General features: G+C 35.9%; 1 protein-coding gene across 2 annotated transcripts in view; it reads left to right on the top strand.

Moving 5' to 3' along the window:
• Positions 1–26,491, top strand: part of Fam151b (family with sequence similarity 151 member B) — a 44,217-nt gene that overhangs the window by 5,284 nt on the left and 12,442 nt on the right. For both annotated transcript variants that reach the window (XM_047556521.1, XM_047556520.1), the window contains exons 2-5: positions 862–987; positions 3,126–3,291; positions 6,820–7,037; positions 9,678–9,813. In XM_047556521.1, coding sequence (XP_047412477.1) covers positions 862–987; positions 3,126–3,291; positions 6,820–7,037; positions 9,678–9,813 — 646 coding nt within the window. The remainder of the gene's footprint in view (positions 1–861; positions 988–3,125; positions 3,292–6,819; positions 7,038–9,677; positions 9,814–26,491) is intronic.

The following is a 26,491-nucleotide window of genomic DNA, read 5'->3' on the forward strand; positions in this document are numbered from 1 at the left end:
ATGTCATAATATGTATTCTTTTTTTTTTTCCAATCTTGTATTTTCCTCAGTCTAATTACTTGGTTATTCTCTCTGAATAAGTCTTCTGTCCATTTTTCTTAAAAAAAAATTTGAATCCCATAACCTAACCATCCCTCTTCTGGGCATATGCCCAAATACAATAAAATCACTACTTTTTAAAGATATCTCTATGAACATTATTCACAATACCCAAGTTGTGGAAACAACTTAGATGTCTAAAGGTAGATGAATGGATCAAGAATATGTGCTGTGTCCACACATGAGCTCATGTGTGCACATGTACACACACCCATACTCGATGGAATATTATTCCGCCCTAAAAAGAATGAGATTTGCCATTTGCCACAACATGGATGAACTTGAAGGACATTATTTTGCTAAGTGAAATAAGTCAGACACAGAAAGAAAAATATTGCATGACTTCATTTACATGTGGAATTTAAAATTTAAAATTTGAAATATACAGAGATGGAGAATAAAACTAGTTACTCAAAGGAGGAATGGTGAGATGTAGGTCAGAGGATGCAAAGTGGCAAATATGTTGGATGAACAAATATAACGACTTCATGTACTACATGAGTATATATATATATATATAACATTATAGTGTATATGTGATTTATACTCAGTGAGTGGATTTTAGCTACTCTTGCCCCAAAAACTTTAAAAATGGGTAACTATGTCAAATGACTGATAATGTTAATTTGCCTCATAGCAAGCTTTTTACTATCAATATGTATCTTATAACATTATCTATCTTAAATATATATAAGAAAACTTATTTTAAAAATTTACCCCATTAAAGAAACATTCTTTTTTATGTAAATACTGTTATTTTAGGATCTTGGAGTGAAAATATACTGGAATATTTTCTGAGAAATAACCAGATTACAACAGAAGATGGCGCTGAGATCATCTGGTATCATGCAGCTAACCACAAGGCACAGATGAACGAGGCATTGAAAAGTAAGTCAGTCCAGTTTCTGATGTTTACTTTAGAGTAGATTAATTCAATACCTTTTTTGATATCTAGCCAAATTTCTTTGAATTTGCTATATTAAGACTAATCTGGCAAATTTACTGGACACGAGAGTGCATTCTTCTCTGTGCTTCCACCTGAACAGTGAGAAACAGCCTTCAGGACACTTGTCCAAACTTTCCAAAAGGGCTGTTCCAAAATTTGGATGATGGTCAAAGTTAGAAATCATCTCTCAATTAAACCTCTGACCTCACTTTATAGGTAATACCAGTAATATTTTGAACCCCATCTACTAATTTGGGCCATTTTATTTCTCAGAATCCATTCAGAAAAGGAATGCTGTTGGTTGGAACCTTCAAACCCCCTCAGTAGCCTGAAGGCCCTGCACAAACTGGCCTGCTTCCCCAAGTCCACCTGTCCCAGTGTGCTCAGTCTGCATCTGTACCAGCCTTAGAGTTCTTCTCACAGCTCAGCTCTTTTGCTCCTCAACTGCCATATACATTTTTTTCCTGGAATGCTCTCTTTCCACACTTTGCCTGGCTAGCCTCTTAAACATCCTTTGGTATCAGCTGAATTGCCATTTCAGTAAGAAGACTTTTCCTGAACCCAGAATCAAAATTCAGGGTAGCCCCTGTACTTTTCTTTCACATGTGGACTTCTGTGGCCAGCTTCTTTTTTTTATTTTTATTTTTATTTTTTATTTTATTATTTTTTTATTGTAAACAAATGGGATACATGTTGTTTCCCTGTTTGTACATGGAGTAAAGGCATACCATTTGTGTAATCATAAATTTACATAGGGTAATGCTGTTTGATTCATTCTGTTATTTTTTCCCTCCCTCCTACCCCTCCCACCCCTCTTTTCCCTCTATACAGTCCCTCCTTCCTCCATTCTTGCCCCCCTCCTTAACCCTAACCCTAAACCTAACCCTAACCCTAACACTAACCCCTCCCATCCCCCATTATGTGTCATCATCCACTTATCAGCAAGATCATTTGTCCTTTGGTTTTTTGAGATTGGCTTATCTCACTTAGCATGATATTCTCCAATTTCATCCATTTGACTGCAAATGCCATAATTTTATCATTCTTTGTGGCTGAGTAATATTCCATTGTATATACATACCACAGTTTCTTTATCCATTCGTCAATTGAAGGGCATCTAGGTTTGTTCCACAATCTGGCTATTGTGAATTGAGCAGCTATGAACATTGATGTGGCTGTATCTCTGTAGTATGCTGATTTTAAGTCCTTTGGGTATAGGCCAAATGGGATAGCTGGGTCAAATTGTGGTTCCATTCCAAGCTTTCTGAGGAATCTCCATGCTGCTTTCCATAGTGGCTGCACTAATTTGCAACCCCACCAGCAATGTATGAGTGTACCTTTTTCCCCACATCCTCGTGTGGCCAGCTTCTTTTATTCAGCGTATTTTAAAAGTTCATTTATGTTCTAATGTCTGTCATTACTTCATGTCTATTTATGGTTGTATCATCTCATTGTGTGGATATGCCAATTTGTTTATCCCTTCATCAGTTGATAAACATTTCAGTTTCTGTTTTTTTGCTACTTTTAAATACTACTGCTGTGAATATTCATGTACAAATTTTTTGTGGACATATGACATGTTTGCAGTTCTCTTACATTATATGTCTATAGAGTAGAATTGCTGAGTCATAATAAGTGTATTTAATTTTTTTAAGGAACTGCCATACATTTCTAAAATGGCTATACCTTTTATATTCCCACTGATAATATAGATAAGGATTATAATCTCTCCACATCTTTGTCAACATTTGTTATTGTGCCTTTTTAAAAATAACCATCTCAGTATGTATGATCTGATATTTCATTGCAATTTTTAAAAATATTTTTAGTCACAGATGGACACAATACTTTTATTTACTTGGAAAAATTCAAAAGTATGACAACAGTTTAAGGGAAATGCATTTAACTTCTTGGCATGTTTGCTCATCTGTAACAAATAAGGACTGAGCATGGTACCTGGCATGTAGTGGTTACTCAGTATTAGTTTTCTTTCCTTCCTTTATCTTTTTAAAGAAGGACATGCCATCTCCTGTAGTTCTGCAGTTTATCAGCGTTAACTTAAGTTCTTTTATTTGGGCAGGTACTGCTCACATGATAGAGGCCGATGTCCTTCTTCCAAGTGATGGATCAGAGCATGCACAACCAATCATGGCCCACCCCCCTGAAACAAACAGTGATAATACTCTGCAGGAGTGGCTCACTGAGGTTATGAAGAGCAATAAAGGTATCAAGCTGGATTTCAAGAGGTATTTGTATAAACATGTTGCTGGTTGTTATAGAGTAACTTCTGGGGAAAAATTAATAACCACACATACCTATGCCTAACTATCTACTTTTGTACCTTATCCAAAATGAAGATGGAATTATAGATTCTAGTATGTTTCCAGAGTGGACCTAAGACCTACTGAGCTGTTTGCTGTAATTGTTTCTTTGAGAGTAAAGCTAATTTTTATAAAGGGATTTATTGTGCATGATCATAGTGATAACAGAATGCTAAATTTAAAGTTATTTTGTTAAAAAGCAGTCTGGGAAGGAGAGGTTGGGAGAATTTTTTTTGATGTGTATTCAGTTTGATTTATGTTGTTACATTTGTAAAGGGAATTACTTCGAATTTTTCATTAACCAAAGTATTGTATAAAAATACTGTTTTGGAGACATTGATAATGAAAAGTGAGATTAAATGTCATATTCTTTCCTGTGCCCATCATAGGAGATTTTGCTTTGAAGTATTTTGTCATGTAAAAATTATAGGTAAAGCCAGGAATATACTGCGACACCAAAAAAAAGCTCACCATAAGCCCTGTGAGGGCTGCTGCTATTGAAATACAGGATTGACAGTAAACCTGCCTTATCTCTGAGTCATATTTTAAAATTGAGTTATCTCCCCCCCAAAAAATAATTATTTAGAAATGTTGTGGGATTATTAAAATGAGTAACCATTTGTTATAGGGCTAACTATACCAATAAGCCTCATTCTGTTGGTGAATGAATGAATGTATAGAATCTTGACAAAAAGGAGCTTTTAATTGACAAGGACTTGTGAGTTAAAGAGCTGTCTTAAAATCATAGAGCTTGGGGCTGGGGTTGTGACTCAGTGGTAGAGTGCTTGCCTAGCATGTGTGAGGCACTAGGTTTGATTTTTAGCACCACATATAAATAAATAAAATAAAAGTCCATCAACAATTAAAAAAAAAAGTATTTAAAAAAATCTTAAGGTTTTTCAAGCGATGACTGCGTTAGCTCTGTTTTATGGACAAAGAGATTTAGTCCCAGAGAGATTAGGTGATTTACCTAAGGATGACAGCTAAGCTCTGCCAGCTGAAGTGGCACCAGATCCTGGGCATTCTCTGTGCTCTGATGAAGCATTTGATCTTTGATGCTTGGCAGTTTAAAGTTTTAGATTGCCTTGCTTTTTCATGTTCCTGATTTTTTTTTTTTTATATTTACTATTGCCCCTTGGATTATTCCCTGTGATCTATTCTTTGGCTTCTCATATATTAGCCTGTTTATTCTTTAATTTTTCTTTTTCTTATTTTTTTTAAAGTTGTAGATGGACACAATACATTTTTATATTTATTTTTATGTGGTGCTGAGGATTGAACTCTGCCTCACATGTGCTAGGCAAGCACTCTACCACTGAGCCACAACCCCAACTCCTGTTTATTCTTAAATGCTAGCAGCTATCACAAAAGAATGGGGCCACTCAAAACTAAAATTTTACAGGGATTTTTTTTTCCCATAACATTTGAAAGGGAATAAATGTAAATTAGTGGTTATAAGAACACTTATTATACGTCAGACACTGTTCTCAGAGCATTACATGTGTTTTTCATTTAATCCTCATGATAATCCTAAGAGGTAGATCGTTGCTGCGATCTTCCTTTTCCAGATGAGGCAACAGAGGCAGAGGGGATAAGTAGCCTGTCAGAGGTCACATCATTGGTAACAGAGAGCTGTCACCCTGACTAGAGAGTTTATGCTCTTAACCAGACTGCTTCACTCCCTGTGTGAGAGGAACTGAATGATATTTTAGTCAGAGTTTAGTAGTTCTTATTTCATGCTTCTAAGTTACATTGTTTGGTATATAAATAATAAATAACATATGGTAGTTTTAAAATTTTATTTAGAGTTTTAGCCAACTCCAGAGTTTTAACAAAAACCTATTTTCCCTTAAAATGTAATTTGAAGTGATTTATTATAATTTTAAGTATGGTTTTTATTTTATAATCCCCATTTCTCTATGAAATACATAGGAAAGTAGGAAAAGGTATTCCGTACCATGCTATTTTGATTTCTTTAGTGTTGTAGTATGTTTCATCGTTGTTTTCTGTTTTTGTTTTTTTCAGTGCTGGGGATCAAACCCAGGGCCTCACACGTGCCAGGCCAGCACTCTACCACTGCCCATCCCCAGCCCATCTTAGTAGTGTTTTGAAGTCGGGTCTTACGGTGCCTTTAGCTTTGTTCTTTTTGTTCAGCATTACTTTGGCTATTCTGGGTCTTCTGTGGTTCCATATGAATTTTAGATTTGTGGTTTTAACATGGCATTGATATAGTATAAGACAGAAAGAATTTAAAGCAGAGAAATGAGAGCATTTAAGTTAGAATCTGCAAGGCCCAGCATTAGGACTTCTTGATCCATTAAATCTAAGTCCTTCATTGCAGGAGCAGAAGAGTGAGAAGACTGAGTCTCTTTCACTGTGCTGCTGTGTTATGGAAGAAGAGTGAGAGACTAGAAGCTAAACAATAGAGCCTAGTTTCTCTGGTTTATTTCACAATTGACTGAGAATATTAATTTTTCCTCTTAAGGTAGGAGGCACAAAAGGAGTGGAGAGAAGAAAGATAGAAGCACAGATGGAAGTGTCCTCTCCTAAGACGAGGTAGAAATGTGAAGAGTGTTGCCGAGTGTCCTCTCCAGCACCCATCTTCACAGTGCTTAGCCTCCTATCACAGGATTCACTACAGCTCATTTCTTGGAAATGAGCACTTCTAAAGTTTTAAAAGGATTAATTTTAAAGGTTCAGAAGATAGAAGTAGTGAGGGTTTCTAGTAGGTTATGTGTACAATTTTGAAAAGTAAAAATGGTGCAGGCTGATTAAAACCCTATTGTTTTAAAGTACATAGGTGTCAGCTAGAATCGATGTAGGAAGAAAAGAAAGAAAAAAGCAGCAGCTTTTCAATTTAAAACATCCTTGTCTCTAGTTTCTAGAATAGGTGCTTACAGAAAAAGAAAAGTAAATGTGGAACTTATAAAAGCTTTAAGGAAATATAGTTTTTTACTTTCCAGTTATTTTTAGCAATGTGTTTATATCTCCAAACTCCCCCAAAGAATACATGAGGGGGAAAAAAAGAAGGTCGTTCCTCTTCTTCTAGGGCCCTGAGCTGGTCCTGGAAATAGAGTACCTGGACACACTTGATTTTTCGTGAATGTGAATGTGCAGGTTATGAGTACATTTTATGAGTGAATAGTTATGTCTTATATTGTTTCATACTTAGTGACCCTAATATGGAGAGCTTTGATACCCCTATTAGGTCCATAAGTAGTGGCATTATTTATATGCTGATAGAACCTTTAAGTTCCTTCATGAATAATATACATAAATCAACATTTTAAGATATCTTATCTTTCTCTTCTGTGTGTGTGATCTTTGATTTTACTTAATTAAGGTATTATATCACATTTTTATTATGAATTTGAGAACATTAAAACCATTAGTCTAAAAGAACTTCTTTTTACTCTCGGAATGTTTCTCATTGACATCAAACTATGTTTTTAGTCTGGCAGCTGTGGAACCATCTATGATGCTCTTGGAAAATGTGAGGAGGCATCTGAAGTGTCCTGTATGGATTAATGCTGATATTCTCCCTGGTCCAAATGGAAGTAGCAAAGTAGTAGATGCAAAACCATTTATAGACACTGTGACATCCTTCTTTCCAGATGTGACATTTTCCCTGGGTTGGACAACAGGATGGCATCCTGAGAAAGTCAATGAAGGTGATAATGCTAATAATTTATTTTTTATTTTCTGTTGATCAAATTTAAATATCCTTCAATTATAAAAATAACATCTTTAATATAAAGTAAAAAAAATTATCCCATAAAATCTAAGAGCCTAATGGAGAGAAAGACATGACCCAAGAGGTATGTGTATGACCCTTCTGTTATTTTAGATGGACTCTGTGTTCATTTTTGGTATCTTATCCCAAAGCTTCCATGGGAAATATTTATTTTCAAGGTCTAGAATAACCAAAGTTCTCTCTTTAAATTCTTTGAACAAGTCCCAAATTGGTCTCGTTCAACTTGTAAAATATTTTGGACACCACTGCTTCCTTAGAACAAACTCCATACATCACTTGTCAAAAGCTTTTCAAATGATATGAAACCACAAGAGCACAAGTTCTATTCCCTAATCATTGAATGGGGCCTTCACTATGTTTTTTGTGGCTGACAGGAGAATGGGAAGCCAGAAGACACTATGTAGGCTGGATCCCTTCTTTTCATTCTTGTCTTTCTACAGGCAGACCTTACATTCCATCCACATCTTCCTGGTTGAAACTTATTACACTCTTGGGTTTATCTATTTCTTCACACATCCCTTTGTAGCGATTTCCAGGTAATCAGCCTGTAAGCAAATTCTCTGGGCCATCTGCCCACATGGTAAACATAAAATCACCAACTAAAAACACTTTAGAGCCTGTTGAGATGTTAGCTTTTGTCCTGTGAGTTTCAGGCTGCTCAGTGTTTATTCATGTGCTTTTTTCTGTTCCACTATGCTGAGGATAGAAACCAGGGTTTTGCACATGCTAGGCAAGTGATCTACCTCTGAGTTACAACCCCAGCCCCAGATGTAAAGTTTTACATCCAGCACAAGGTTAGAGTAATTGCTGTCTAGTGAGTAGTAACATTTACCTTATGACCCTAATAACCAGCAATTGATATAATTGAGACAAAAAAATCATATACTTTAACCTAATTCTACTTTAATTTTCTACTAATTTAATTTATTAGATCCATTAAAATATATAGCATATAATTTAAAATGTTTTTTTAAATATATTTTTTAGTTGTAGGTGGACACAATACCTTTATTTTGTTTTTATGTGGTACTGAAGATCGAACCCAGGGCCCCACGCATACTTTGCGAGCCACAACCACAGCCCCTAATTTAAAATGTTTGAAGATGATAAACTAGAAACTCTCTGGTACCCAGGTACTGGTTCTAAACTGCATTTCACTGTTTAGTCTAACTCTAGTCTTAGCCTCAGGCTAAATGAGTTCAGCCCTCTGTGGGTCTTCAGGCTACTTTTCCCTCCCTAGCTTCTTATCATTGTCAATTTAGGCAATTTATCCTCCCTTTTTATGCTGCACTGTTAAAAAGGAGAGGTCATAGGTTTATGATCACATAGGCATAGCTTCTGTTAAGTCCCTTCTTCTAATGATAAAAATTTTACCTAAATTTTATATTCTTATATTATTATTATTATTATTATATTTATATTATTATTTTTTTATATTATCTAAATTTTAAAGAAAACAGAATATTTCCCTTCTATTCAATAGGAATTTAGCTGCCAAAGCAACATATTGACTTAGGATTTCTGTATTGAATTTACCTTACAGTACTTTTTACAACCTACTGTTGATAGAATCGAGGGTGATTTTTAAAAATATTTTTCTGATGCTGTTTATTAACAGGCAAGTGTGTTAACATGTCTTAACATGATCAATTTTACCACTTTTTTTTTTGGTATCAGGGATTGAACCCAAGGGCTTAACCACTGAACCACATCCCCAGGCCTCCCTTTTTAAAAAACTATTTTATTTAGAGACAGGGTCTTGCTGAGTTGCTTAAGGCCTCGTTAAGTCGGTAAGACTGGCTTTGAACTCTCAATCCTTCTGCCTCAGCTCCTGAGCCACTGGAATTACAGGCATGTGCCACTGTGCCCATTTTTTCTTTAATATAATGTACAAATAATTTGGAGTAGCCAAAAAAAAAAATGGATTTGAAGTTAATTATCACTTAAACAGCTAGTAAATACTTTGAGAAAGAAAGTACAACTAGAAAATCTCAGTTTATAGAGAATATTAATGATATAGAACCTTAAAGTAAAAATAGTATCAAATTTACTTTTTTTGCACTTGAGAGATTAGTAAAACCTTTTTGGGGTTTGGTTTTGTTTTGTTTTTTGGTGCTGGGGGTTGAACCCAGGGCCTTGTATATGCTAAACTCATGCTCTATCACTGAGCTGTACCCTGCCCGCCCTGCCCCCCCAGTAAAATCTTCTTAATGTTTTAATTTTTTTTGGTGAATTTGCTCTAGGGTATTTATGGCATGATCTTTATCTACATTTTCCACTCCACTTATTTTCTTGGGCTGGAGATATAGCGAAGTAAGTAGTAAAGTATTTGCCTGGCATGTACCAGGCCTGGGGTTCAATCCCCAGCACTGTAGGGAAAAAAATTTTGCATTATATGTTATTTAATTCACTGTGACTCCTAATGGAAATTTTTATGAATTATCTATGAGTTTAATTGTAGATTATCTATGGATTTACCTATTAATAGGTAATTTAGTGTTTTATTTAATCAACTAACAAGATTCCAGTCAAAAACCTAAATTTCTTTACCTTTCAGGGTACAATTGGACAATGGTGAAGGAGATGGAATATATATGCAATGAACTGGATCAGCCTGTGACATTCCCTGTCAGAGCAGCATTAGTCAGGCAATCTTGTTCTCAGTTGCTTTGGCTGTTAAAGAAATCAAACAGGTATGTATTAGTTTAACAATATAGGGTGTGCATGTGAGACAGATAGAAAGGGCATAAAAATTGAGTATGGAAAGACAGTGTGAGAGAAAGACAGAGGGAATGAAAGCAGTATTTAAGTGCAGACTCCTACACTAGCCTGAAGTCCTTGACGAGCCTTCATTTATTTAATATCCTATTCCACAGAAAAGTTGAGTAAATGTTGTTATCTTTTTATACAGTCACAAAATGGTATTAGTAGATAAAATAGTTTCTCTTTGAATTACATCATAATTTCAGATAAAATATCTTAATATTTAATAAGAATTAGTTGGACCACCAATTAACTATTAAAATGTATTATAAAGTTACAGGTATTTAAACAGTTTGGGTACTATGTTTTTAATAGACTGGTCAACAGAAAGTTTAAAAATAAACTTAAATCTATCCTGTAGGAAAAAGCTGGCACTGCAAATCATTGGAACAAAAGTTTAATAACTGATATTAGCATGGCCACTTAACTGTGTAGGTAAAACAATGCTGACAGCTTCCTTTTGTCTCTCTTCCAAAATAAATTCCAGTTAAATTAAAGACTTGAACATCAAATAGTAAATACAGAAAGAAAAAACATGGAATGATATTTAAATATAGTTTCAGAATAGAGAAGATCTTTCTTCTATCTTTGTACTATAGGCACAAAACCCAGAAACTATTAAGAACTATAAATTTTGATAAATTTGGGAAGATTCTGGTAAAAATATCCTTTTTATGTATGTCAGAGAAATTTAAAGATTTCTAACATATAATTTTTACTAAACATCCAGAGAAAGATCTAAGTTAATAACATATCAAGTTGGAGAGAATTGCAGAAACTGACACACATACATTACTAGCAAGAGTATAAATTGACCAGTAATTTCCTTAAGAGAAATTTGGCATATAGTCATGAGTTTCATCAGTGAGGGCTTATCTTAAGAAGTTCACATAAGCACATATACCATAGGTACTTGGATATTCTTGAAGCATTTTAATTGTAAAAAATACTTGAGACATTCTTAATACCTATCAGTCAGAAATTGGTTGAATAAATTATGGTATATATAATACTTCATGTGGTATATATAATACTACATATGATTGAGTAATATACCCATAATAGATAATACATTAGCTATTAGATTTTAATATGGAATGTTCTCTAAGATAATGCTTCAAGTGAATAAATTAAGGTACCAAAAGATGTAGTTTGATTCCATATGCATGGGAAAACTGGATGTATAAAGTATTTTTAGAAGAATTTAGAATCATTTGAAACAGTGGCTGCTAGCATTATGCTTAAAGAGAAACATTAGATGGTACCAGACACTATCCTAGTTAGGTTCTTAGTTTCAAACAACTGAAACAAATTCTGGCTAACTTAAATAGGAAAGAGATTTATTAAATTACAGGGAGATATCTACTCTTGCAGTATCCTGTGATGCTATTAGACATTGTCTTATTGTAAACACATCATTTATTTATCAACTCTGCCTCTAGTTTTGTTTTCATTAGTATTGGAGAACTGCATGGAAATCAAATAGCATACTGTATTAATTTTTAAAGATTATTGAAATGAAAGCATTCAATTAAATGAAAAATTTTAAATTCTCATAGAGAACTCTGGAGTCCTTGAGAATATATCCTAATGCCCTCATCTGAGAAGCATTTACAATACTGATTAACTATATTTTCATGAAGATTTAATATTCAAGTAATCAAGCACACAAGAACCATAAGACTGTGGCCACATTTGTGAGAAAATTCAGCCAAGGCTGAGTTCCATTTTGGTATATTTTAAATTATCTTTTAACTATATGGCACAGTGATTTTCAAATGGTCATGTTCAATCCTGATGGACTTCAACTCACAGAGACATCTGATAACCCAAGAGACCTCAATCAAAAATAAGCCTTTTAGACTGGGATTGTGGCTCAGTGGTAGAGCACTTGCCTAGCATGTGTGAGGCACTAGGTTCAATTTTCAGCACCACATATAAATAAAATAAAAATAAAGTTTAAAAAAAAAGGTCAGCAGAAATGACCTGAGATAGAATGAGTTAAAATAAAAAAAAGTCTCTTAAACATAATCCACATGGGCCTGTAAAAGCTGAATTAATCGAATACTGTGAACATGATGAAAATTATCAACTGGTAACTAGACATTCCTGGGCTGCTCAATGTGGCAGTTGGTCTAAGAAATTTAAGAGTTTTTCCCCACTAAGCAGAAATTACACATTTCTTAAATATCTAATGTTAGATCTTTCAAACTGGAAAGTATTGGTTTATGCAGAAATAATTTATTTTTTTCTATGGTTTTTCACATTTAAGTAGGTCATAACAAAAAGCTATTTAAATGAACTAGACAGTTCTCTACAGCAAAAGTAAAGGTAATTTTTTCAAGTAGGCTTTTTTCCCCCCATAATAAAGTATCTTTATCTTTCAAAAGATGTTGCTGAAAAAAAAAAGGGTCTTGTTGAAACATGTATTTAGGAACAGTGAATGTGATTATCTTTACCCTTTATTCTGAATTTATATAATGAATTTAAAGAGATTAGCAGTTCATTAATCCTTGACCCATATTTTCACAATAAGGGCAAGGTTTGACTGGTTGGAGAAAGAGTTTTTAAATAACGAATTATACTGTAAACAATGAATTACCAATATTCAGAATATTAATTGATACAGATCAATATATAAATATGCATATAAACAAGCTCTTAAAAATGATTTATAAAGCATTTTAGGATTTTCTTATATCTCAGGTTACATTAAAAATATTAATTATTGTAGCGCTGTACTTAACTAATTATTAAGAGAGTACTCTAGTGGATAGGATGCCAAATAATAAATTGGATTTTATTATTTGTTTATGAAGTAAATGCTAATTGTTTTGATTATGCATTTTTATTCATATATTGTCTCAACCATTAAGAGTGTGTGTGTGTTATAAAACTTCCCTGTACGAAAGTGCTTTCATCTGTTTTTTTCATATAAATGAAATTACCTAATGTTTGGAAGTCTCTATGGGGAGGTTTAAACCTCTTTTTAGTGACGTGATACAGACAATTCTCCCTTCTCATTCAATTTATTTCCTAAATATATGCTAAAGGAACTAGATGAAAATGGGTAGCTATAAGAGCACTAAATAATCATTACTAATGAAAAAATAATTTAGAATTCATTTCAATGTCATCATATTAATGTACAAAGATAAACATGTTTGTATATTAATACTTAACCTAAGTTAGCTTTATAATACATTTCATTTAACCTTATAGTCATAGCAAATGTTTGAGGTTAAAAAGTATATTCGAATATATATATTATATATAGAGAGAGAGTGTGTGTGTTTTGTTGGAGATCAAACCCAGGGCTTTACACACACTAGGCAAGCACCCTACTGCTGAACTACGTGTCCAGCCTCTAAATGTTTTATTGAAAAATTCAGTTTTATGAATGACATGTTCTTCATAGTAGCAAGCATAAAAGGCCAACACAAAATTAATATAATTATTTTTTAGACTTACGTAGTTACTCTGTCATTTTGTGGGAGTGATAGAATCATTTTCATCCTCCCAAGTTTCTAATTTTGCAATTTGACTTGTTTTTCTGATTATCCTATAGAAAAAACTATAAAACATTTTTGTCATTCTTAGAGTCCTAGAGGGACTTATACTGTTTGAGATAGGAAGAAGTAGTAAATTAAAATTTTGAAAATTAGGCAAAATCACTGACATGTTTATTTATGAAGGCTGACAGTGGTTCAAGCAGCAAAATTTGAATAAGATTCTGCCAGAAGACTGAAGGTTAGAATTATCTTAATGGTGGCTATAACTGTTTTAATTTTGTTCCTAATAATTATCTCTTATTGTCTAATGTTTGGGAGCTTGCATAAAAACAGCAGCCTTGTTTATCTTGATAACCATGAATCCTCGATATTTAGAACACTGCCTAGCACACTTCACAGGGATTTACTAAATACATGTTAAAGGGAAAAAACCAAATGCTCATAGGCATCCTTTAATCATAGAGACTTAGAAGCTAGTGCCTTCTGGAGAGAGTGTTCTGGTGTTTAGTTATAAGCAGCAATGTTAAACAAAGAGTCTTAGAAGTTCTTTTGATTACTCTGGTGTCAGGTGCTGCATAAATCATTTTGTGGCATTCTCTAATGTCATTGCTACATGATACAGTACAAATACAATACAAATATATATACAATATTTGTATAATACAATACAAATCTACAATATAAAACAGTATACTACAAAGATGTTATGGTTTGGATGTGACGTGTCCCCAAAAGCTGATGTGTGAAGACAATGCAAGGAAGTTCAGAGAAGAAATGATTGGGTTAGGAAGACCTAAACCCAATCAGTGAATTAATCACCTGATGGGATTAATTGAGTGTTAACTGAAGGCAGGTGGGGTGTGACTGGAGAAGGTGTGGGGCACTGGGGTCAGGTATTCGGGTTATATATTTGTATCTGGCAAGTGGTGCCTCATTCTCTGCTGTCTGATCATCATGTGAGTGGCTTCCCTTGGTGACACTCTTCCACCATGATGTTCTACCTCACCTTGAGCCCTGAGGAATGGAGCCAGCTGTCCATGGAATGAAACCTCTGCAATGTGAGCCCCGAAATAAACTTCATCCTCCATGATTGTGCTCACTGGGCTTTTGGTCATAGTGGCAAAAGAGCTGACTAAAACAAAAGAGGAGTGGCTTCTAGAGGAAGAACGCTTCCCAGAAGATAAGCAGCAACTGTTTCACCTTTAAACAAGATCTTCATCTTGAGTCAAGCAATAGTGCATAGTACATGAGTGAATCTTGTGATGTTGAGAATGCCATTGAAGTAGGACACAATTCCTTCTTTGTCAGGGAACTGTAACAATGAACTGCCGATCTGTTTTTGCTTCTTGTTTAAGCAGTTGGTGAACTCATCCTGCTGTCGAAGCCATGAAGCTTGGTGAAGTTCCAATTCTTGACAGCATACCTGTTCAAGAACAGTTATTTGCCCTGCTGAGATGTCAAAGTTTGTTACAGTTTTTTTTTTAATCTTAAGCAAATATATAATCTTTTAAGATTTTTTTTAGTTGTAGATGGACCCAATAGCTTTATCTTATGTATTTATTTTTTATGCCATGCTGATGAATGAATCCAGTGCCTCACAGGTGCTAGGCAAGTGTTCTACCACTGAGTTCCAACCCCAGCCCTAAAACCTTCTTTTGACTCTCTACTGTTCATATTATTGTATGTGTATAATGAGGACTTAGAGCTCAAGCAGGATCATGGCAGAGGTTCCATTCCCAGCCTTACACCTTTTCCTGGAAAACATCAAAAACACAAGGAGAATGACAATAATAACAAAATCTCATGTGCTGCATTATCAGCAAACCAGAAGGCAGAGAGAATAAAAGCCTCTGTGAATTTCTGATTGCTTATAAATATTTACAGAAGCAATTGAGACCCATATAAACTTTTATTAGAATCTTGGCCATCCAGCCAGAGTCTGTGTTTTCTAATCTCTGCTCGGTAAGTGTCCTTATGGGACCACATTTTGGCCAGCAAACATCATATCTGTTCAGAACATTTTTTTTTTCCTTTTTCTTTGAACATTTGTGGGTTAGAATGGGAGTAAGATGGTGTCTGTCAGCCTCCACTTATGTGGATGAGAAGACTCTCAGAGTTGGTAGAGGAAAAAGATAGTATGGAACCCAAGTACTGGATGACCATGGGAAAAGAACCAGCCACCTGAGTCCTCCTTCCTGCCTTTGGACAATTTGAGAGAAAAATGCAAATTCTGTCATGTCTAAGTCACTGTATTTTGAAATTTCTGTGTTAAAACAGCTTTGCCTCATTGGGTGTGGTGGTGCACACCTGTAATCCCAGTGGTTGTAATCCCAGTGGTTGAGGAGGCTGAGGCAGGAGGATTGTGAGTTCAAAGCCAACCTCCGTAACAGCACTAAGCAACCCTGTCTTTAAATAAATACAAAATAGGACTGGGAATGTGGCTGGTGGTCGAGTGCCCTGAGTTCAATCCTTGGTACTCAAAAAAAAGAAAAGAAAAACAGCTTCACCTGTGCTCTAAAGAACACACTGGCAGCTGGGTGTGGTAGCGCACACCTGTGATCCTAGCAGCTGTGAAGGCGGAAGCAGGAAGATCGCAAGTTCAAAGTCAACCTCAGCAATTTAGCGCAACTCAAGATCCTGTCTCTAGATAAAGTATGAGGTTGGGGATATAGCTCAGTTGGTAGAGTGCTTGCCTTGCAAGTACAAGGCCCTGGGTTCAATCCCCAGCACCGCCAAAAAAAAAAAAAAAAAAAAAAAATACCTATTAAAAAAAGGGCTGGGCTTGGGCTCAGTGGTTAAGCACCTCAGGGTTCAATCCCTGGTACCAAAACAAACAAACAAAAAACCCCACACTGGCTATTTTTGCTTGCTTTCCTCTTCTGGAAATCAGAATCAACTTGTTTGGTTCAAAAGTGAAAAATCCTGTTATTTTTTTGAAGAGTAGTTTGAATTAACATAATGTTCTTAACATAAAGAAAATTGAAGATTTATGTTAAGTCTCCCTAAGAACACATTAAGCATTTATTTGTACAGTTCTTTGTATTTCTTAATAGTACTTATGCTTTTCTTTACTTCAGTGTTTCATATTGTTTATGAAGTTTATTCCTAATTATTTTAAATTGCTATTTTAAATAGGTCCTTCGCTACCATTTTTATATATACAGTATACATTTTACCTAGGTTGTTGTGTGTATATATAAAGGTTATTTATTTCTGTAAATTCACATGTGACCTAATATATATACTAAATTTTCCTACTCATTTTAAAAAGTCTTTCAGATTACTTTTCATGAATTTTCTAAGCAAAAAATTATATCCTCTTCCATCACTGTTAATTTTACCTGTTCCCTTTCAACTTTTTAAACCTCTAAAAATTTCTTTTTCTTTTTTTTTAATTCATTTTTATTGTAAACAAATGGAATACATCTTGTTTCTCTGTTTGTACATGAATTAGAGGCATACCATTTGTGTAATCATACATTTACCTAGGGTAATAGTTTTTGTTTTTTTTTTTTTTAATTTTTTTACATTTACATAGGGTAATGATGTTTATTTTATTTTTCCCCTCCCCCCACCCCTCCCACCCTTCTTTTCCCTCTACATAGTCCTTCTTTCCTTCATTCTTGCCGCTGTCCTTAGCCTAACTCTAAACCTAACCCTAAAGCTAATGCTAGCCCCTCCCACCCCCCATTATATGTCCTCATCCGCTTATCAGCGAGATCATTCGACCTTTAGTTTTTTGAGATTGGCTTATCTCACTTAGCATGATATTCTCCAATTTCGACCATTTGCCTACAAATGCCATAATTTTATCATTCTTCATTGCGGAGTAATATTCCATTGTATAAATATGCCACAGTTTCTTTATCCATTCATCAACTGAAGGGCATCTAGGTTGGTTCCACAATCTGGCGATGGTGAATTGAGCAGCAATGAACATTGATGTGGCTGTATCTCTGTAGTATGCTGATTTTAAGTCCTTTGGGTATAGGCCAAGGAGTGGGATAGCTGGGTCAAATGGTGTTTCCATTCCAAGCTTTCTGAGGCATCTCCACACTGCTTTCCAGAGTGGCTGCACTAATTTGCAACCCCACCAGCAATGTATGAGTGTTCCTTTTTCACCACATCCTCGCCAACACCTATTGTTGCTTGTATTCTTGATAATCGCCATTCTAATTGGGGTGAGATGAAATCTTAGGGTAGTTTTGATTTGCATTTCCCTTATTACTAGGGATGTTGAACATTTTTTCATATATATGTTGATTACTTGTACATCTTCTTCTGTGAAGTGTCTGTTCATTTCCTTAGCCCATTTGTTGATTGGATTATTTGTATTCTTCGTGTAGAGTTTTTTGAGTTCTTTATAGATTCTGGAAATTAGCACTCTATCTGAGGTATGGTTGGCAAAGATATTCTCCCACTCTGTAGGCTCTCTCTTCACATTTCTGATAGTTTCCTTTGCTGAGAGAAAGCTTTTAAGTTTGAATCTATCACAGTTGTTGATTCTTGCTTTTATTTCTTGTGCTATGGGTGTCCTGTTAAGGAAATCTGATCCTGAGCCAACAAGTTGAAGATCTGGACCTACTTTTTCTTCTATAAGATGGAGGGTCTCTGGTCTGATTCCAAGGTCCTTGATCCATTGTGAGTTGATTTTTGTGTAGGGTGAGAGATAGGGGTTTAATTTCATTCTATTGCATATGGTTTTCCAGTTTTCCCAGCACCATTTGTTGAAGAGGCTATCTTTTCTCCATTGCATATTGTTGGAACCTTTGTCTAGTATGAGAAAATTGTATTTATTTGGGTTTGTGTCCATGTCCTCTATTCTGTACCATTGATCTACCTGTCTATTTTGGTACCAATACCATGCCGTTTTTGTTACTATTGCTTTGTAGTAGAGTTGAAGATCTGGTATTGCAATACCCCCTGCTTCGCTCTTGCTACTGAGGATTGCTTTAGCTATTCTAGGTTTTTTATTCTTCCACATGAATTTCATAATTGCTTGCTCTATTTCTGCAAGGTACATCATTGGGATTTTAATTGGAATTGCATTGAATCTGTATAGCACTTTAGGTAGTATAACCATTTTGGCGATATTAATTCTGCCTATCCAGGAACATGGGAGATCTTTCCATCTTCTAAGGTTTTCTTGAATTTCTTTCTTTAGTGTTCTGTAGTTCTCATTGTAGAGGTCTTTCACCTCTTTTGTGAGATTGATTCCCAAGTATTTTATTTTTTTCGATGCTATTGTGAATGGGGTAGTTTTCCTAATTTCTCTTTCTGAAGATTCATCACTTATGTATAAAAATGCATTGGATTTATGAGCATTGATCTTGTAACCTGCAACTTTACTGAATTCACTTATGAGTTCTAAAAGTTTTCTGGTGGAATTTCCAGGTTCCTCTAAATATATAATCATGTCATCAGCGAACAGGGATAGTTTGAGTTCTTCTTTTCCTATTCGTATCCCTTTAATTTCTTTGGTTTGTCTGATTGCTCTGGCTAGAGTCTCAAGGACGATGTTGAATAGAAGCAGTGAAAGAGGGCATCCCTGCCTTGTTCCAGTTTTTAGGGGGAACGCTTTTAGTTTTTCACCATTTAGAATGATATTAGCCATGGGCTTAACGTAGATTGCCTTTATAATGTTTAGGAATGTTCCCACTACCCCAATTTTTTCTAGTGTTTTGAGCATGAAGGGGTGCTGTATTTTATCAAATGCTTTTTCTGCATCTATTGAAATAATCATGTGATTCTTAACTTTAAGTCTGTTGATATGGTGAATGACATTTATTGATTTCCGAATGTTGAACCAACCTTGCATCCCTGGGATAAAACCCACTTGATCGTGGTGCACTATCTTTTTAATATATATTTGTATGCGATTTGCTAAAATTTTGTTGAGAATTTTTGCATCGATATTCATTAAGGATATTGGTCTGAAATTTTCTTTCCTCGATGTGTCTCTGTCTGGTTTAGGTATCAGGGTGATATTGGCTTCATAGAACGAGTTTGGGAGGGTTCCCTCCTCTTCTATTTCATGGAATAGTTTGAGAAGTATTGGAATGAGCTCTTCTTTAAAGGTTTTGTAGAACTCGGCTGAGAACCCATCTGGTCCTGGACTTTTCTTTGTTGGTAGGCTTTTGATGACCTCTTCTATTTCATTGCTTGAAATTGGTTTATTTAAGTTGTGTACGTCCTCCTCGTTCAGTTTAGGTAGTTCATATGTCTCTAGAAATTTGTTGATGTCTTCGAGGTTTTCTGTTTTGTTGGAGTATAGATTTTCAAAATAGCTTCTAATTATGTTTTGTATTTCATTCGTGTCTGTTGTGATGTTTCCTTGTTCATTCCGAATTTTAGTAATTTGAGTTTTCTCCCTCTTTCTCTTTGTTAGTGTGGCTAAGGGTTTATCAATTTTATTTATTTTTTCAAAGAACCAACTATTTATTTTGTTAATTTTTCCAATTGTTTCTTTTGTTTTGATTTCGTTGATTTCGGCTCTGATTTTAACTATTTCCTGTCTTCTACTACTTTTGGTATTGGTCTGCTCTTCTTTTTCTAGTGCTTTGAGCTGTAGTGTTAAGTCGTTTATTTGTTGATTTCTACTTCTTTTTTTGAATGCACCCCATGAAATAAATCTTCCTCTAAGTACTGCTTTCATAGTGTCCCAGAGATTTTGATATGATGTGTCTTTGTTCTCGTTTACTTCTAAGAATTTTTTTATTTCCCTCCTGATGTCTTCTGTTATCCATTCATCATATAATAGTGTATTATTTAGTCTCCAGGTATTGGAGAAGTTTCTGTTTTTTATTCTGTCATTTATTTCTAATTTCAATCCATTATGATCTGATAGAGTACAAGGTAATATCTCTATCTTCTTTTATTTGCTAACAGTAGCTTTGTGGCATAAAATATGGTCTATTTTAGAGAAGGATCCATGTGCTGCTGAGAAGAAAGTGTATTCGTTCTTTGTTGGATGGTATTTTCTATATATGTCCGTTAAGTCTAAATTGCTGATTGTGTTGTTGAGATCTATAGTTTCTTTATTCAATTTTTGTTTGGACGATCTATCCAGTGGTGAGAGAGGTGTGTTAAAATCGCCTAGTATTATTGTGTTGTGGTCTATTTGAATTCTGTAATTGAGAAGGATTTGTTTGACGTACGTGGATGAGCCAATGTTCGGGGCATAGATATTTATGATTGTTATGTCTTGCTGATTTATGCTTCCCTTAAGCAGCATGTAATGTCCTTCTTTATCCCTTCTGACTAGTTTTGGTTTGAAGTCCACATTATCTGAGATGAGGATGGATACTCCAGCTTTTTTGCTGTGTCCGTGTGCATGGTATGTTTTTCCCCATCCTTTCACCTTTAGTCTATGGGTGTCTCTTTCTATGAGGTGAGTCTCTTGCAGGCAGCATATTGTTGGATTTTTCTTTTTAATCCAATCTGCCAGTCTGTGTCTTTTGATTGATGAATTCAGGCCATTAACATTCAGGGTTATTATTGTGATATGATTTGTATTCCCAGTCAATTGACTCATATTTGTTTTTGACATGATTTGGTTTCTCCTTTATTTGGCTATTCCTTTAGGCTAGCGCCTCCTGTTGCTGATTTGCATCGTTGTTTTTCATCTCTTCCTCATGGAATATTTTGCTGAGAATGTTCTGTAATGCTGGCTTTCTTTTTGTAAATTCCTTTAGCTTTTGTTTATCATGGAAGGATCTTATTTCATCGTCAAATTTGAAGGTAAGTTTTGCTGGGTATAAGATTCTTGGTTGGCATCCGTTTTCTTTCAGGGCTTGGTATATGTTGTTCCAGGCCCTTCTAGCTTTTAGGGTCTGGATTGAAAAATCTTCTGATATTCTTATTGGCTTCCCTCTGAATGTAATTTGATTCTTTTCTCTCGCGGCCTTTAAAATCTGTCTTTATTTTGTATGTTAGGTATTTTCATAATAATGTGCCTTGGTGTGGGTCTGTTGTAATTTTGTATGTTTGGAGTTCTATAAGCCTCTTGTACTTGGTTTTCCATTTCATTCTTCAGATTTGGGAAATTTTCTGTTATTATTTCATTGAATAGATTGTTCATTCCTTTGGTTTGTTTCTCTAAGCCTTCCTCAATCCCAATAATTCTTAAATTTGGCCTTTTCATGATATCCCATAATTCTTGTAGATTCTGTTCATGATTTCTTACCATCTTTTCTGTTTGGCCAACTTTGCTTTCAAGATTAAATAATTTGTCTTCAATGTCTGAGGTTCTGTCTTCCAGGTGTTCTATCCTATTAGTTATGCTTTCTATGGAGTTTTTAACTTGGTTTATTGTTTCCTTCATTTCAAGTATTTCAGTTTGTTTTTTTTTCAGTATCTCTAACTCTTTATTGAAATGATCTCTTGCTTCCCGTATTTGGTCTTTTAACTGTTGATTGGTGCGATCATTTAATGCCTGCATTTGCTCTTTCATCTCCTCCTTCAATGCCTGCATTTGCTCTTTCATCTCCTCATTAGCTTCCCTGATCGTTTTAATTACGTACATTCTGAACTCCCTTTCTGACATTTCTTCTGCTGTGCTGTCATTGGGTTTTATTGATGTAGTATCTAGGTTTGTTTGGGACATTTTCTTCCCTTGTTTTCTCATATTGGTCAGTTGTCAGTGGGACCCTGAGATATTGCAGTTTTCCACTATTGGCTTATAGTGTTCCGGTAGATTTCCAGTGTATCACCTCCCAGCCTTCAGTAGCCTGATGTCTTGCAGGAATCTGATAAAGCAGCTCATCCGAAGAAAACTGCCCCTAGCCCCCTACTGGTTCCATGGTTTGGAACTGGCTCTGTGCGGAAATGCTCTTACTGTGGGCCTGCGCTGTGCAGCTGGCCGTGTGGGAGGAGCCCACTGCCGGAGTGTGGAAGGCTACCTTGGGAAGACTCTAGCTGCCCTGCCCGGCTCCAATAAGCCACCTCTATCTGGGCCTGCCACCCGGGCCAAGCTTTACCCAGTGGGCAGAGTCACCTGTGGCTCTATTTCAGTCCGAGACTCTCAATGCCTCCCCTTCTTAACTCCAGGGTTCTGGAGCGACTGGGGGTGCAGTCTCCCTCTAGGCCGCCATCTTGGATCGCCCCGTGAAGAGAGCCTGCAGTCGGAGTGGGCCGAGCCGCCTGAAGAGGTCTCTGGCTGCCCTGCCCTAATCCCAGAGGCTATTTGCGGATCGCGGCTCTCTGCTGGTTCGTTGCTGGAGTACGCTGCGCTGCAGGGGCTCCGGGACTCGGAGCTTGTTCTGGTCAGAAAGGCTCTCACTAGCGGGCCAGTTCCGTTCCGAGAACCCGGAGAAGCTGGCTGTGTGGGCGGGGCCCACCGCCGGAGTGCGCAGGGCTGCCTGTGGATGACTCTAGCTGCCCTGCCCGGCTCCGATAAGCCACCTCTATCTGGGCCTGCCACCCGGACCGAGCTTTACCCAGTGGGCAGACTCACCCGTGGCTCTATTTCAGTCCGAGTCTCTCAATGCCTCCCCTTCTTAACTCCAGGGTTCTGGAGCGACTGGGGTTGCAGTCTCCCTCTAGGCCGCCATCTTGGATCGCCCCGTGAAGAGAGCCTGCAGCCGGAGTGGGCAGAGCCGCCTGAAGAGGTCTCTGGGTAATAGTTTTTGATTCATTCTGTTATTTCCCACCCACCCTCCCACCCCTCTTATCCCTCTATAGAGTCCTTCCTTCCTCCATTCCTGCCCGCTTCCTACCCCCTATATGTGTCATCATCTGCTTATCAGTGAGATCATTCGTCCTTTGGTTTTTTGAGATCGGCGTATCTCAATTAGCATGATATTCTCCAACTGCATCCATTTGCCTGCAAATGCCATAATTTTATTATTCTTTATGGCTGAGTAATATTCCATGGTATATAAATATACCACAATTTCGTTATCCATTCATCAATTGAGGGGCATCTAGGTTGGTTCCACAATCTGGCTATTGTGAACTGAGCAGCTATGAACATTGTTGTGGCTATATCTCTGTAGTATACTGATTTTAAGTCCTTTGGGTATAGGCCGAGGAGTGGGATAGCTGGGTCAAATGGTGGTTCCATTACAAGTTTTCTAAGGATCTCCACACTGCTTTCCAGAGTGGCTGCACTAATTTGCAGCCCCACTAGCAATGTATGAGTGTACCTTTTTCCCCACATCCTCTCCAACACCTATTGTTGCTTGTATTCTTGATAATTGCCATTCTAATTGGGGTGAGATGAAATCTTAGGGTAGTTTTGATTTGCATTTCTCTTGTTACTAAAGATGTTGAACATTTTTTCATGTTTGTTGATTGCTTGTAGATCTTCTTCTGTGAAGTGTCTGTTCATATCCTTAGCCCATTTGTTGATTGGATTATTTGTATTCTTGGTGTAGAGTTTTTTGAGTTCTTTATAGATTCTGGAAATTAGTGCTGTATCTGAAGTATGAGTGGCAAAGATTTTCTCCCACTCTGTAGGCTCTCTCTTTGCATTGCTGATAGTTTCCTTTGCTGAGAGAAAGCTATTTAGTTTGAATCTGTCCCAGTTATTGATTCTTGCTTTTATTTCTTGAGCTATGGGAGTCCTGTTAAGGAAATCTGATCCTAAGCCAACATGTTGAAGATTTGGACCTACTTTTTCTTCTATAAGATGCAGGGTCTCTGGTCTGATTTCAAGGTCCTTGATCCATTGTGAGTTGATTTTTGTGCAGGGTGAGAGATAGGGGTTTAGTTTCATTCTGTTGCATATGGATTTCCAGTTTTCCCAGCACCATTTGTTGAAGAGGCTATCTTTTCTCCATTGCATATTTTTGGCACCTTTGTCTAGTATGAGATAATTGTATTTATTTGGGTTTGTGTCTGTGTCCTCTATTCTGTACCATTGATCTACCTGTCTATTTTGGTGCCAATACCATGCCGTTTTTGTTACTATTGCTTTGTAGTATAGTTGAAGTTCTGGTGTTGCAGTACCCCCTGCTTCACTCTTTCTGCCAAGGATTGCTTTAGCTATTCTGGGTTTCTTATTCTTCCAGATGAATTTCATAATTGCTTGCTCTATTTCTGTAGGGTACATCATTGGGATTTTAATTGGAATTGCATTGAATCTGTATAGCACTTTTGGTAGTATGGCCATTTTGACAATATTAGTTCTGCCTATCCAAGAACATAGGAGATCTTTCCATCTTCTAAGGTTTTCTTTAATTTCTTTCTTTAGTGTTCTGTAGTTCTCATTGTAGAGATCTTTCACCTCTTTTGTTAGATTGATTTCCAAGTATTTTATTTTTTTTGAGGCTATTGTGAATGGGGTAGTTTTCCTAACTTCTCTTTCTGAAGATTCATCACTTATGTATAAAAATGCATTGGATTTATGAGCATTGATCTTATATCCTGCTACTTTACTGAATTCACTTATGAGTTCTAAAAGTTTTCTGGTGGAATTTTTGGTTCTTCTAAATATATAATCATGTCATCAGCAAAGAGGGATAGTTTGAGTTCTTCTTTTCCTATTCATATCCCTTTCATTTCCTTGGTCTGTCTAATTGCTCTGGCTAGAGTTTCGAGGACAATGTTGAATAGAAGTGGTGAAAGAGGGCATCCCTGCCTTGTTCCAGTTTTTAGGGGGAATGCTTTCAGTTTTTCACCATTTAGAATGATATTGGCCATGGGCTTAGCATAGATGGCCTTTCCAGTGTTAAGGAATGTTCCCACTATCCCTATTTTTTCTAGTGTTTTGAGCATGAAGGGATGCTGTATTTTATCAAATGCTTTTTCTGCATCTATCGCAATAATCATGTGATTCTTGACTTTTAAGTCTATTGATATGGTGAATGACATTTATTGATTTCCTGATGTTGAACCAACCTTGCATCCCTGGGATAAAACCCACTTGATCATGGTGCACTATCTTTTAAATATATTTTTGTATGTGATTTGCTAAGATTTTGTTGAGAATTTTTGCATCAATGTTCATTGAGGATATTGGTCTGAAATTTTCTTTCCTCGATGTGTCTCTGATTTAGGTATCAGGGTGATATTGGTTTCATAGAATGAGTTTTGGAGGGTTCCCTTCTCTTCTATTTCATGAAATACTTTGAGAAGTATTGGAATGAGCTCTTCTTTAAAGGTTTTGTAGAACTCGGCTGAGAACCCATCTGGTCCCGGACTTTTCTTTGTTGGTTGGCTTTTGATGACTTCTTCTATTTCATTACTTGAAATTGATCTATTTAAATTGTGTGTGTCCTTCTCGTTCAGCTTAGGTCATTCATATGTCTCTAGAAACCTGTTGATGTCTTCGAGATTTTCTGTTTTGTTTGAGTATAGATTTTCAAAATAGCTTCTAATTATGTTTTGTATTTCAATGGTGTCTGTTGTGATATTTCCTTGTTCATTCCAAATTTTAGTAATTTGGGTTTTCTCTCGTCTTCTCTTTGTTAGTGTGGCTAAGAGTTTATCAATTTTGTTTATTTTTTCGAAGAACCAACTATTTATTTTGTCAATTTTTTCATTTGTTTTTTTTTTGTTTCAATTTTGTTGATTTCAGCTCTGATTTTAACTATTTCCTGTCTTCTACTACTTTTGGTGTTGCTGTGTTCTTTTTCTAGGGCTTTGAGCTGTAGTGTTAGGTTGTTTATTTGTTGATTTTTTTCTTCTTTTATTGAATGTGTTTCATGAAATAAATTTTCCTCTAAGAACTGCTTTCATAGTGTCCCAGAGATTTTGATATGTTGTTTCTTTGTTCTCATTTACCTCTAATAATTTTTTTAATTTCCTTCCTGATGTCTTCTGTTATCCATTCATCATATAATAGCATATTATTTAGTCTTCAGGTGTTGGAGTAGGTTCTGTTTTTCACTCTGTCATTTATTTCTAATTTCAATCCATTATGATCTGATAGAATACAAGGTAGTGTCTCTATCTTCTTGTATTTGCTGACATTAGCTTTGTGGCATAATATATGGTCTATTTTAAGAAGGATCCATGTGCTGCTGAGAAGAAAGTGTATTCACTCTTTGTTGGATGGTATATTCTATAAATGTCCGTTAAATCTAAATTATTGATTGTGTTTTTGAGATCTATGGTTTCTTTGTTCAATTTTTGTTTGGAGATCTGTCCAGTG

The sequence above is a fragment of the Sciurus carolinensis genome, chromosome 6 (assembly GCF_902686445.1).
Source record: "Sciurus carolinensis chromosome 6, mSciCar1.2, whole genome shotgun sequence".
In the NCBI taxonomy this organism is placed as follows: Eukaryota; Metazoa; Chordata; class Mammalia; order Rodentia; family Sciuridae; genus Sciurus; species Sciurus carolinensis.